Below are 13,275 nucleotides of genomic sequence, written 5' to 3'. Positions count from 1 at the left end.
TATAATGTTTTTAGATCTACAGTATTTAGTATTTAAATGATTGCGAAATTATTTAGACCTATTATATATATATATATATATATATAGTTTGCTGTTAGATTAGTTCAGTGTGTTATTTTCATTAATAGCACTGAGGTTCAAATATTGAATGTGCAATGATAATGAAGTAAATAAACAACTTTTCAGGGGGTGTATTTACTTTTTCACACCACCGTTTATGATTTAAATATGAAACAGTGGTAGCTGTTAGATCTGTTTTTCAGAAAATGGTCGCGTTTGTGAACCTGACTTGAAGCAGAGCTCTGGGAGGACGTGCGCCAGAGCTCCGCCATGTTTTACTTCCGTAGCTCATTAGCAGATTTGCGTTGTTCTTTACGTGCCGTTAATGAAATGTCCCACGTTTTTATTTCCGTGCACTAGTTTAGTGGCGATGCAAGAACAAACCCCTATAGTCGGTATTTCCTTTTGAACTTGAAGACTAAACCTTTAGTGTGTCAGATTTGAATAAAGTATTTGAGAGTAGCTATAACAATACACGTTATAGGAATGTGTTTAAATGTGAACTTTGGTGAACCCGTCAGTGCTATTCTTGTAATATATGTAAATAAACTTTTTTCAACGACAAACTTGTCGGTTTCTTTGCAGCTTTAAGAAATGAAGACACCAGAGTAATCCATGCGTTCGGTTAGCGTTGGATGATGTCATGACTGGGATGCCACTCAGTCCAGATTTCTTGAACCGTTTTCCCGAGAATGGGAATAATTCCATATCGAATAGGAGCGTTTACACAAGAAATTTAGCATTCGTAAAAATATCGTAAGTTCTGAAAAACTTTCGTATGTGTACGTTTACGCGCAAGGCTAACTAACGTAAACCTTGACTGATTAGGTTACTGCACTTTTATTAATAGACTAAAGCTTAAAAAGCTTATGCATTTCAGTTACAAACAAATTTAATGAAATGCCTGTGAAACCCGGTTGTTTTATATAAACAGATTTAAGTAAAGAAATATTAAAAATGAAAAGAAGGAAAAAACAAACAAACAAACAAACAAAAAAAACACCCCTGACATACAGTGAATCTACACAGCTGGGGGGAGGGGGCAGCAACAAAAACAATAGAAACCAGCACAGAAATTCTAAAGTTTTCCACTACAAACCATCAGCTAATCATTAAATCCATTACCAGTCCTAAATGGTATCCACTAGACTGAATATGCCATCAATTGAAGGCAACAAATTACCAGTAGAGACCCACAGGGACCATCAAAGTTTCCATTAAAACCAGTACAATTCCCATTATAACCATTACAAATTCTATATGACGGTTTCTATTGGGGGTTTTTTCCCATCAGGACAGTACAATATAGCCTACTGAATGAATATATATAGAGAGAGAGAGAGAGAGAGAGAGAGAGATGTATCAACTCCAGATTTCTGGTATTTTCACAGGGGTTGTTACGCTGCTGAATAATATACATTTTAATTGGCACAGACTCGAGACAAAATAAGACTTCTACCTCTGAGGAAGTGTCTTGTCTCTTTTTGCCGTTTATTCCGCCATTTCAGCGCCGTGAGCTTTGCCTTTTATGTAGATTTGTGGGCGTCACCGAATGCAAATCAGCTGTGGCCGGCACGCGCCTGTTAACTGACGCGTGATTGGCGTTCCATCAGCACGCGCGGACAACCAACGGAAAAATCAGCGTTTCTGAAACTATAAATAAATCATTCCGGAAAAAACTTTTAGTAAAAAGGCTGATAAATAAAAGCGCAATCAACCATTTATTTAACCATGTTAACCCATCTCAGGGAACAATATCTCTCTCTTTTTTTAAGATTTATTTGCTGAGTATAGGCAGCATTTTGCTCTTAAGTAAGTAACAAAGGTTGAGTTTATTTTGTATAGTCTTTTTTTTTTTTTTTTTTTTTTAAGAACAGACTAGCATCCATGCTAATGGCAGGAGGACATTAAAGACATTCTGGTGATTTGCTTAAAATGATTGTTTTTTTGTATATATATAATTGACTTTCGATCACTAATTTGAGTAACGGTGTTATAATTTCAAAGTCAGCCTCTAATCACTGAAAATAACGAATAAAGGATGAGAGAACTTACTTTTCTTCTTATTAATAATCTTCAGGAAATTCGGACTATTCGGCGACTTGTTGAACACGTGACTTGTGGAATATTCCAGATCTTTCACAGGGGTGAAGGTGTTCAGGTAGTAGGGCTGAGAGAAAATCAACTACAATGTACATTTTTCATTAGATTGAGATGTGCAATGGATTCATACATTATTCATGCAAAATAATAATAATAATAAATAAAAGTTTTTTAATGATTGTATTTGAAGCTAAAGTGTAGTTATAGTAGGCTGGGACAGGTTAAATGGTAAAATCCTTAGCTGTTAAAATAGGAATATAATCAATCATCGACAGGGTGGTGTATCCATCATCCATCCATTTTCTATACCGCTTATCGTTCAGGGTCACGGGAAACCTGGAGCCTATACCAAGGTGCATGGGGCACAAGGCGGGGTACACCCTGGACAGGGAGCCGATCCATCACAGGGCACACTCACATACACATACCCATTCATACACTACAGCCTACCATGCATGTCGTTGGACTGGGGGAGGAAACCAGAGTACCTGGAGGAATCCAGGGAGAACATGCAAACTCCGTGCACACACAAGGCCACGGCAGGAATCAAACCCCCCAACCCTGGAGGTGTGAGGCGATCGTGCTAACCACTAAGCCAGCGTTAACCAGTCATTAAAAATAAATAAATAAATAAATAAATAAAAATCCCTGCCAGTGAGCTGTTACTTTAGAAACAATAATGGTATTAGAGTAAGTGCATTAATATAAACCTGACCAATCAGAATCCAGAATTCAACAGGTATAAAGGTATGTAATAATGAGTCAAATCTGGGAACTTAAATGTAAATTTATTTTTAGATTTCTGCACAATATTACATATTGAACATAACGGAATACTAATACAGATGGCAACAAAAAATATCCATAATAAAACTAGACAAAACTCCAGTCCTCAGAGTGTGTATTATTGTGTTATTGCTCAGTCGTCATAGTCTCTTTGTTCTGTCTTCTGAGAGGAATGATGTAAAGTCCGTTCTTAGCCTCCTTCATCCTCCACCATCGGCCAAGTCTAAAACACACACACACACACACGTATGACGCTGCGTCACAACTAAAAACTTACTTTTTCCTCCACCTTAAACTGGTTAAGTTTGGTAATAATGGACGTTTATATTACCAAATCAATATCAATATAAAAAAAAGCCACCAAAAAAAAAAAAAAAAAAAAAAAAAAACATTGGTAAGTTCTTTGTTTTTTTTCAGTAGATGTAGTCCATCATATCAGTCTATGTAGTAGTAAATCATGGTGCTATCCTCCTGTATTTAGTGAAAACTAAAAAAAAAAGCCTGATTAAAAGGCTTAAAACATCACTCCGAGAAGTCCGAGAACTTGAGGTGGTCAGACTTTCCAAGTGGGAATTACGAGTTGGAGGTCTATTCAAATGAATTTATTTTTCTACTCTGAAATCAAAAACTTTCCAGTTCCCACTTGTTAAATAAATTACACCCTCTTTGCACATTTTTGATCAAAATCATAGGGCACTCAGGCTGCGAGGGAGAGAGCACCCCCCCCCCCCCCCCCACTTTATCTGCACAGAGCAACAGCGCCACCATGTGCCTGCACAATGCTGTTACACTAAGTGCTCTCTGCTGATCAACAGGACTACAGCGTATTTACAGTTTTAAATAATGTTGTCGATGACCGGTGTGTACCTGTGCTCCTGTCCAACGCCGGCCACCAGGAACTTGCCCGTGTTGGAGAATTTCAAACTATTCACAAAACCATTCTGAAAGAAAGAAAAACAGAGGAAAGTCCCTCTTGATTAACTGCCAGGATACTGTACACACGATTCATGATTATGGCAATGTGACCAAAGCAACACCAGTGAAATGATTAAAAACTGAAGCAAATATATGATCTGAAACTGAAATGATCAATTATTTCAATTCCATCTGAATTTGAACAAAAGCAAGGTTCCTGTTTTATCCCATCACCTCATGAAAGATGGGTGTGGCTTATTTGATTGACAATCGGTCAAAATACATAATTGTGGTCATCTAGCTTTTGCCAACAAGCCAGAGAAAGGGGGGGTAATGATCAGCTTGTAGAGATTTTGAAATATTGTTCCTACCACAGCATCTGATGCATTTTTCTTAAACCTTTCTGGCAGGCAGGCGTTCGGATTGCTTTAAATGGCTGAAATTTATCTTCCTGAATGCAGAACCTAGCGCTCTTATGCCCTCGAGTCGCACATAACATCACCACACGTTTTCATCAAATCAATTCAATTTGTCCAATAACGCCCAAAAAAAAGAAAAGAAAAGAAAAAAAAAAGCATTCTTCTTGTGAGTGCTGTACCGAACACCAACATTACATCACGGTGTCCAGCGCCTAATGTGACGCCTGTGCTCTCGCTGTGCTCTCGCTGTGCTCAGGATAAAGGTTCAGATATGAAACGCTCCGTATCGTTTCTCACCAGTGGGATGCTGAAGAGCGGCTCCAGGCCTCGGAATCCCGGCCCGCACTTCCACAGCTGCACAGAGCCATTATGGGAGCCTGAGGAACAGCACAAGAGCACGATGGTGTGTGAATGAGACGTTCAAAGAGCGAGCACCTTTCACACTCTCTGTCTGTCTCTATCCTTCTGTCTCTCTGTTCATCTCACTTTCTCTCTTCTTGCTCCATCATCTCTATCCCTGTCCTTTTCTCTCTCTCTGTCTGTCTTTCCATCTCTTTTCCTGTTCTATCATTTATCTGGCTGTCTCTCTCTCTTTCTCCCTCTGTCTTTCTATCTCTCTCCGTCTCGCTTTCCCGGTCTTTCTCCCGCTTTGTCCTTCTGTCTCTCTCCATCTCTCTCTCCCCATCTTTCCTTCAGTCTGTCTCTCTCCTGCTGTGATTCTGTCTCTCTGCCTCTCCGTCTCCCTCTTGCTCCCCCGCCTCTCTACCTCTGTCCTTCCGTGTCTCTCTGTCCATCCCTCTCTCTCTTTTCCTGTTCGATCATTTCTCTAGCTGCCTTTCTCGCTCTCTCCCTCTGTCCTTTTCGCTCTCTCCGACCATTTCTCCCTCTGTCTCTCTCACGTTCCCTCTCTCTTTACATCTGTCTGTCTCACTCTGTCCTTCTGTCTCTCTCTCCATCCATCACTCACTCTCTCTCTCTCTCCGTCTGTCTGTCTCTCTCCATGACAGGAGATCACCACGAGTTGAAAAGCGGAGCTGTTTACAGTGTGATGGCGATATTGAGTTTGAGAAAGAGTGTGTGTGTGGGTGTGTGAGAGAGAAAAACAGAGAAAGACATGAAGAATAGACACGAGTGTGTGGGTGTGTACTTTCTTGTGTGCTTGAGAGTCTCTGAGTGAATGTGTGTGTGTGTGTGTGTGTGTGTGTGTGTGTGTGTGTGTGTAGAAAATGTTTGAGTGAGGCAATACAAAAGAGCTTGTGAGTACGGCATCGTTTTTCAGCTTGGTATAAAATGTTAATAAAAAGAACGTGTCATAATAAAAAGTCTTTTATTTTCAGAAATCGTTCTTTTCTAAGCTACACTCAGGTAACAAAAACAAACTACAGCTAACAGAAAGAAGCTAATCACAAAAATAATTCACAGGGGCTTTAGGTGTGTGAACTTGTGCTGATACATATATTAATATGCGTGTGTGTGTGTGTGTGTGTGTGTGCACCTGAGGCACCTGAGGCTACGGTGTCGGAGTTGTGCAACGCTGCAACGGAGGACACCCAATACGGCCCTTCCAGCCCGGCGTCGCCATGGAGACCGTGTGCCCGCTTCACAGTAGTCAGCGGCTTCTTTCTGTTCACGGACCAGACGGACACGCAGCTGGACACGGACACACAGACGGACCAGCACTTTTTTTGTTAAAAACCGTCAAAGGGTTTACAGAAGAACTGCTGCATCAGATTTCCATTTGAAAAGAAATCAGATGTCAGGGCTGACTAAACTAATTTCAAACAAACCAAACAACATTACCAGAAATTCATCAAATACTTTATTTTGAAAATAATTTACTGCTTAAAATGATTAAGCAATTATAAATTCATACCCGTCATCGCCGCCTGAAACCATGTGCTCTTCGTTTATGAGCTGGATGCAGTCGATGGAGCTCCTTCAGAGAGAGAGAGAGAGAAAGAGAGAGAACGTTATGGATGTAAAGTGTTGGGGGGGGGATGGGGGGCATAAAAATCTGAGTCAGATGCTGCATTTCTGCATTAAACACGAGATTTGAGAAGGGTTGTGTGTTTGTGGTGAAGCTCACTCGTGCCCGTTGAAGACCAGCTGCGTCTCCTCGGCGATCTTCCACACTCGGAGCGTTCGATCGCGGCCCCCTGCGGTCACACACCTCTCCCGTCCGAGGCAGTCCAAGCCCGTGATCGCGTCCTGATGCCCAAATCTGAGGAGCAGAACAGTTTAAAAAAAAAAAAATGTATGTATGTATGTGTGTGTGTGTATATATATATATAAAAAAAAAAAAAACCCCACTCCATCTAGTTCATGTTTTGGACAGGAGAATGTCTCTACAACAGCTGGAATAAAGCCTGCAGTGTGTGTGTGTGTGTGTGTGTGTGTGTGTGTGTGTGCACTTACAGAGTTTCTACATAAGCGTTCTCATCCACGTTCCACACTTTGACTGAGCGATCGTGAGAGGCGCTGTACAGGTCATGTGTTCCTCTCCTGAACGCCAACCCCTGATAAATTAATGAAATCATAATTTAAATTATAAATAAACAAACAAATAAATAAATAAATAAATAAATCGCACATAAGACAAGCACTAAACTCACATTTACACCTTTATAAGAAACAGTTTTATTTTAAAGTAGCGTTTATTTCTATATATTTGACATTTTTCTGAAGAGTTCAGAAACGTTTCCGATCATTACTTTTATTTAAATTCGCCAAAAAACAAAAACAAAAACAAAAACAAAAACAAACAAAAAAACAACACGATTTCTCTGCATGCGCGTGAAAAGAAGAACCGGTCGGTTACGCATCAGGAACGACGATGAGCCGCGTCCTCACCGATACGGCGTCTCTGTGTCCCGTGAACCTGTACAGGTGCTTACACGTAGCAGCTTCCCAGATCATGATCAGCTTGTTCGTGTCTCCTGTGGCCTGGGAAAGAAGAATGGCTTTAATAATCACGAAGCTCTGGTGATAAACGACAGTTCTTCTGCTCTGTGTGGTTCTGTACACTAGGGGCAAAGAAAATAAACATCAGTTCCACATGAATGAATTAAGCGACAATAGCACTGTTTGTTTTCGTAACTCAAACATGATTTGATAAAATACCTTCGAGCGCTCGGTCGAACTCGGGTCGCTGGCTCGTGCCACACACGACTTACTCGTGTTAACTTAATCCTAGAGTTACCTCTTCTAAAAACTATATTTTATATATATATATAAATTTTTCTTTTGTCTTCAATATAAGGAGGAGATTTTATAACCCTTCTCCACTTCTAAACAAAGCTTTCTATTTCCTGTGCTTTTTGACTCTTATGATAAATATCATCATCATCATTTTTGCATATTTATATAACACAAAAACACCCCCTGATACATGAGCTGAACTCTCTCTCACACACACACAGAGGTAATCATCACACTTTTAGTGTTTTCCCTCACCAGGTATTTGCCATCAGAGGAAATAGCCATGCAGAGGACGTGTCCCGTGTGACCCACGTGCCGTTCCTCCGTCCCCTTCCTCCCTCCTGCGATCTTCTGCACCTTCCTCCCGCTCTCCACCTCCCCTACACACACAGACCATCATTTCCACCACACACACACAAACAACTACTTTATTCCTCGAGTGTACAAGCCTTTCAGAGGCTGAGAAAGAAATGTTTCCTCACTTCCCACACACACACACACACACACACACACACACACACACACACACACACACAACGGCATTAAGTGTGAAACCTGAAGTCCTGACGCTGTTAGTAACACAGGAGGACTGACAGGAAACGATATTGAGCTTTTAGGGACGATATATTTCACTGAACAACACCACAGACGTACAGAACGTTCTCTCGGCGGTCGTCCCGCGACCAAAATCAACAAGTTATTTCCTTCGGCGGTGTGAGGCTACAATTCGGACAAAAGTAATCAATCGTGTAAAATAGAACCACTGCGTACGCGTCACTGCGACAGAATTGCTTAAGTACATGTAATTAAACATATAATACAGTGTATATACTCATGGTAAATGTTATAACGCTGAAGATTTTGGAAACTAGTAGTTTTTAAATCAACCTTAAAAAAAATAAATAAATAAAAAGGTGGCTCGGCCAAACCCGGAACTAGCGAAGCAGCCCGGGACATCAGCAGCGTGAGCGCCTGAAACACCAGGGATCTTTTTTTTTTTAAATAAAGTTTTAAGTCATAGTTACACTTGATGATGGAACAGTCTTTAGACGCGGAGAAGATGTGTTTCTCGTCCGGGGTGATGACCAGACACGTGACGGAGAGCTTGTGTCCTCTCAGCAAGCGGATTTCGGCAGGATCCGGCGCTATGAGCTGGACACGAGGACGACAAACAGAGACACGTCGATGCGTCAGAATGCCGTGAAGCATCGGTTAACCTTCAACTTCAATCGGATGAATCTAAGACCGGATCATGTTCTATTTCCCCACTGAAGCAACGAAGCCCTTCTATAGATCAAACAGATTTGCAATAATTATCTACGTCGCCATGGTTACAAAAAACGTCACTGCTCTGAAGGAGCGTTCTTGTTTGTCATTTTTTTTTTTTTATTTACTCTTCATCGTCTTTCCAAACAGAGCTGAAAGTACACCGCGTATGACTTTATATGGCTATAAAATACGAGGACAAAAGCCAAGACAGAAAGAAAAATCATAACAGCCTGATCGTCGTCGTCTCTACGGCCTACTTCCGGGCGTGACCGTGACAACGCCGTGCGTTTTAAATCTCACGATCTATCGAGGCGCAGCGAAGCACCGAGCTCGGTACGGCCGTAAACAGGAAACAGGAACTCGACTCACCTCTTCAGCGATGAGTCTCTGCAGTTTGCCTTTCTGCTCCAGCTGTAGGGAGGCGAAAGACGTTAGAATCAAACATGGAATCGCGATAAACGGTTTCACATTTAAACCAACGAAAATGGGAGCGTACCACGTCCTCCTGCAGGCGTCCGGCTATCAGGTCTGATTCAAACTCCTCGTCTTCCGCCTTCTTCTCCTCTGTACGCCAAAACACACACACACACACACATACAATCTACAAAGACTGCCTTCACTTCACGAGCCTTGGCACAAAAGTCTGATATTTTTGCGTTTCAGAGTTGACGTTAATCAGAATATCGGATGTAAGCGCCTAAACACGAGTCTACTGACCAGATAATCAGAACCGTATCTGAACGTGGCCCGTTTCGATTCTAGCTGCTAATTCAAGCAATAACGGGTAACAGTATCTGATCGGTGTGAGAAATGAAACACAGTCAGATGCAGCAGAAGGTTTATTCGTTGTGATGATTTTTTTTATTTCTCTCCTGATCATACACGGTCAGTAAATCTCACCGAACGAGATCAGGTGTAATAAACTCTAATCCAGGATCAGCGTTAACGGCGTCGGATCAGAACAAACGCCTGTACGCCTTCACTGACCTTCTTCTCTCAGCTGCTCCAGGTAAAGCTTAGCCAGACGCAGCTTCTTCTCCTGCGGCGTCTCCTCGATCTCCTCGTCCCCCTCCACCTCCTTCTGCTTTCGAACCTGCGCGTCATCGCTGTACGAAAGAGAGACGGATTACAAACTCGGTGGCGGTTGGAAAACTTGTATCGTCTAGAACACGTACAATCTGAAAGGTTCGCAGTATTAAAAAGATAAAGCTTCAGTTAGGAGTCTGACTTTTCATTTTCTGATTCGCTGGAGATTTCCTCACTCTGGCGTTTATTGAGCTTTTGTGGACGCCCTTTTCCACCCTGATTATCAGCCTAAAGACAAAAAAAACAAAAAACAACAGTGTCAATGTAGAGTATGCACCCAGTACTGTAAATAACACACAAATTACTGAAAGCACTACAACTTTAATAAGGAATTAGATGCATATTAATCTGCAATTGTTTTTACTTTAACTGTGCTTAGACTTGGAGACAGAAATAACAATGTTGAAATATTTTCTATGTTTACAGGCATGAAGAGTACTGTATAGTTTAGCCACAAGCTAGCTAAAATCTTACCTTCCGCTTGCCAGCAGCAGACTTTTCGCCTTTCCCGGCAGCCATTGAGGCGGATTTCTTCTTTATAAAGAAAGACATGATTAATAAATATTGAACTATCCTATTGATTTTCCACTATGACAAAGTACAGTGATTTAATTCATCAAAAATATTCAGTTAGCTCATGCATTAAAGCCCCACATGGAACATTTCCACATGTTACTATCTTTTTTGTTTTCTTCGGTTGAGGAGTGTGTAAGCGGGTGTTTGCTCATTATCGCCCCCCAGCGGATCGGAGAGGCACGGGAATACTCGCGAATCACTTTACCGAATTGGGAGTTTTAAACGGAATCGATTCACTGCTCGACCGCGATTCACTGTAACGAAATGAATCCTTTATACAAAGTCGATTCACTGCTCGACCGCGACTCGCTGTAACGAAACAAATCCTTTATACAGAATCGATTCACCGCTCGACCGCGACTCGCTGTAATGAAACAAATCCGTTCTACAGAATCGATTCACTCTCCACCGCGATTCATGCTACTAAAACGAGTCAATTAAAGTGAACCGATTCACTTTCTAAGTGACTCACTTTAATTATAATTCCTTTACACAGAGTCGATTCACTCTGTACCGCCACTCACTGTAATGAACCGAGTCCTCTAAACGGAATAGATTCGCTTCTCGATTCATTTGCTTCGCTTCACAGAGAGATGAATAAATATAAAATTTTTTATTTCACAACCAGTGATCTTACAGAAGCTTAGCTAAGGCTACGTTTATAATTCATTCCAGTTTAGCTCATAATAACAGACAGGCAAGACAAGTTTATTTACATGAAAATTCATTTCATACGCAAAAATAATTTATAGTACTTTACAAAACTAAAAGCAAAAAAAAAAAAAAAAAAGAGGAAATAAAAGTCATAAATTAGATGTAAACAGTACAAAGTGCAGGTAGAAAGTGTCAAAGGCATGCAACAAGAGCAGTGTTTTCAATCTGGATTTAAATATGGCCGAATTTAAACCAAAAACTGAAAGAATTCAAATAAAATAGACCTCTTTTGCTAAAACTCCAAACAATTCATCCAACTCATATTAAGGAGTTGTTTAAAGGAAACTATTCATTCCCAAACTGACACATTACTAATTTACATACAATCCAATCTACTCACTCACTCACTCACTCACTCAGTCACTTCATCCTGGTCAGGGTTGAGGATCCAGAGCCAATCCCAGGAACTCTGGGTGTGAGGCGGGAGTACACCCTGGATGGGACATCATGCACACACACACACACACACACACACACAAATGCACAAACACATGCACACACACTCATTCACACAAATTAACATTTAGCAGCAATTTAGAGTCACCAACCCACCTACTGTCATGTTTTTGGGAGGAAACTGGAGACACAGGAACCCACAGGGAGACGGCGAGAACGCACACAATGACAATTCAAATAAAAAGGTATAAAATTGTTAAACAACAATTCATTCACAAATTGAAACATAAGTACTTTACATACCACTTTTGACATTTTGACACACCACATGCCATTACACACACACACACACACACACACACACACACACACACACACGCACACAATAATAATAATAACTTTGTGCTTAAAAGGAGGTTAAACAAGAGCTGGACTGAGGAGAGAACCCCAAACAGACAATGTGTGCCTGTCACTGCCATACACTGTCTGTATGTGCGTGAGTGTGTGTGTGGGAGATAGTGAGAGTGGAGGGGGTCCAGAGGCCACCTTCTCTTTTCTTGTTCTCACTTTCACATGAATATGTGATTAACTGTTGCTACTGGTTACTACTCACACCCCCACATACACTCTCACACCCTGGCCAGCTGTTCTGTCTCTCTGAGTGTGTGTGTGTGTGTGTGTGTGTGTGTGTGTGTGTGTGTTTGTGTGTTTGTTTGTGTGTGTTTGTCCCTCTCTGTCACGGAGCATCAGTGCCATCGTTCACCTGCTGCCTCGAACCCACTTGGTGTTTACTGCTAGGCAGTAAACGCTGCATGTGTGTGTGTGCGTGTGTGTGAGAGAGAGAGAGAGAGAGAGAGAGAGAGTGGAGTTACTCTACCAACGCGCACATCCCTCCTGTTTCTCTCAAATGCCTCATCCTCTAAATAGCAGCTCTGCTTCTGATAGATCTTCTGTGCTTTTTTGTAACATCTGGATACATGAGCACATCTGGCCGTAAGATCGGTTTTGAAAGGGATTTCATAGGACCATCAGTGACAACCAGGTGAGAGTTATTAACTTTTTTTACTCTGAGATTTATTCATGATCTGGTCATGATTTCAGCATGCATTCACTACTTTACCAAGAAAAACGATACAATAATTTAATCCGTGTTGACATTCACAGGATGAATCTGGTTTCTGTTCTGGTACTAAAAGTAAAAAAAAAAAAAAGAACTGAATGACTACTGGTCAGGTTATAAGTGCCGTTGGTTAAACATTTTCACCCACAGACACAATCAAGTTGATCCAAACTCTCAATACCATTAAAATAATAATAATTTCATGAATTAGACAGGAAGGAAAGTTGAGCCATGAGTTCACAGCAGATATGTCACTGCAGAAACTGAGAGAGAATGAGAGAGAGAGTGTGTGTGTGTGTGTGTGTGTATTTGTGTATGTGTGTATATGTGTGTGTGTATGTGTGTGTGCAGGAGAGATGGGACACGCCGGCACACCTGGGCTTGTGTAAGGCTAATGGATGTTAATGAAGGCAGCCTGTGTGTCCAGCGCACTCCTTAATGAGGATGAAGAGTAAACAGCACTTCCTCGGCCCAGACGGCCGCTTCTCCCCGCTCTTAATCATTCAGCACAGATCGGTTTTCTGGAAACTGATTACGGTCACAGACTAAAGGCCAGATCCTGGGGTACAGATTAAACCGGCTCTCGGTTCTAGTGCCAGGCACTCCGTGTTGAATAGTCATTAGAACTTCACG

General features: G+C 41.4%; 1 protein-coding gene across 2 annotated transcripts; it reads right to left on the bottom strand.

Moving 5' to 3' along the window:
• Positions 1-2,932: 2,932 nt before the first annotated feature.
• rrp9 (ribosomal RNA processing 9, U3 small nucleolar RNA binding protein) lies at positions 2,933-11,795 on the bottom strand. 2 transcript variants are annotated; one of them, XM_053652438.1, is made up of 15 exons: positions 10,311-11,795; positions 9,979-10,064; positions 9,738-9,856; positions 9,247-9,314; positions 9,120-9,161; positions 8,507-8,633; positions 7,737-7,861; positions 7,134-7,226; positions 6,699-6,799; positions 6,370-6,504; positions 6,157-6,219; positions 5,779-5,933; positions 4,581-4,660; positions 3,817-3,890; positions 2,933-3,172 (listed from the first exon to the last, which is right to left on the bottom strand). In XM_053652438.1, the coding sequence occupies exons 1-15, from the start codon at positions 10,386-10,388 to the stop codon at positions 3,076-3,078; spliced, it is 1,443 nt and encodes a 480-aa protein (XP_053508413.1). In that variant the 5' UTR covers positions 10,389-11,795; the 3' UTR covers positions 2,933-3,075. The 2 variants fall into 2 exon arrangements, with proteins under 2 accessions (XP_053508413.1, XP_053508414.1); XM_053652439.1 differs by having other exon boundaries at positions 5,788-5,933; positions 10,311-11,794.
• Positions 11,796-13,275: the final 1,480 nt, after the last annotated feature.

Source organism: Ictalurus furcatus, chromosome 21 (genome assembly GCF_023375685.1).
Source record: "Ictalurus furcatus strain D&B chromosome 21, Billie_1.0, whole genome shotgun sequence".
In the NCBI taxonomy this organism is placed as follows: domain Eukaryota; kingdom Metazoa; phylum Chordata; class Actinopteri; order Siluriformes; family Ictaluridae; genus Ictalurus; species Ictalurus furcatus.
This window is presented reverse-complemented; position numbering and strand designations above follow the sequence as displayed.

What these genes read in the sequence shown, in the direction of transcription:
- rrp9 (XM_053652438.1), bottom strand. Translation starts at nt 10,388, where the DNA reads ATGTCTTTCTTTATAAAGAAGAAATCCGCCTCAATGGCTGCCGGGAAA. An exon ending in GACGCCTGCAGGAGGACGTG is followed by an intron (nt 9,162 to 9,246) that starts GTACGCTCCCAT and finishes GCCTCCCTACAG; the next exon opens with CTGGAGCAGAAAGGCAAACT. An exon ending in CTGGTCTTCAACGGGCACGA is followed by an intron (nt 6,220 to 6,369) that starts GTGAGCTTCACC and finishes CTCTCTCTGAAG; the next exon opens with GAGCTCCATCGACTGCATCC.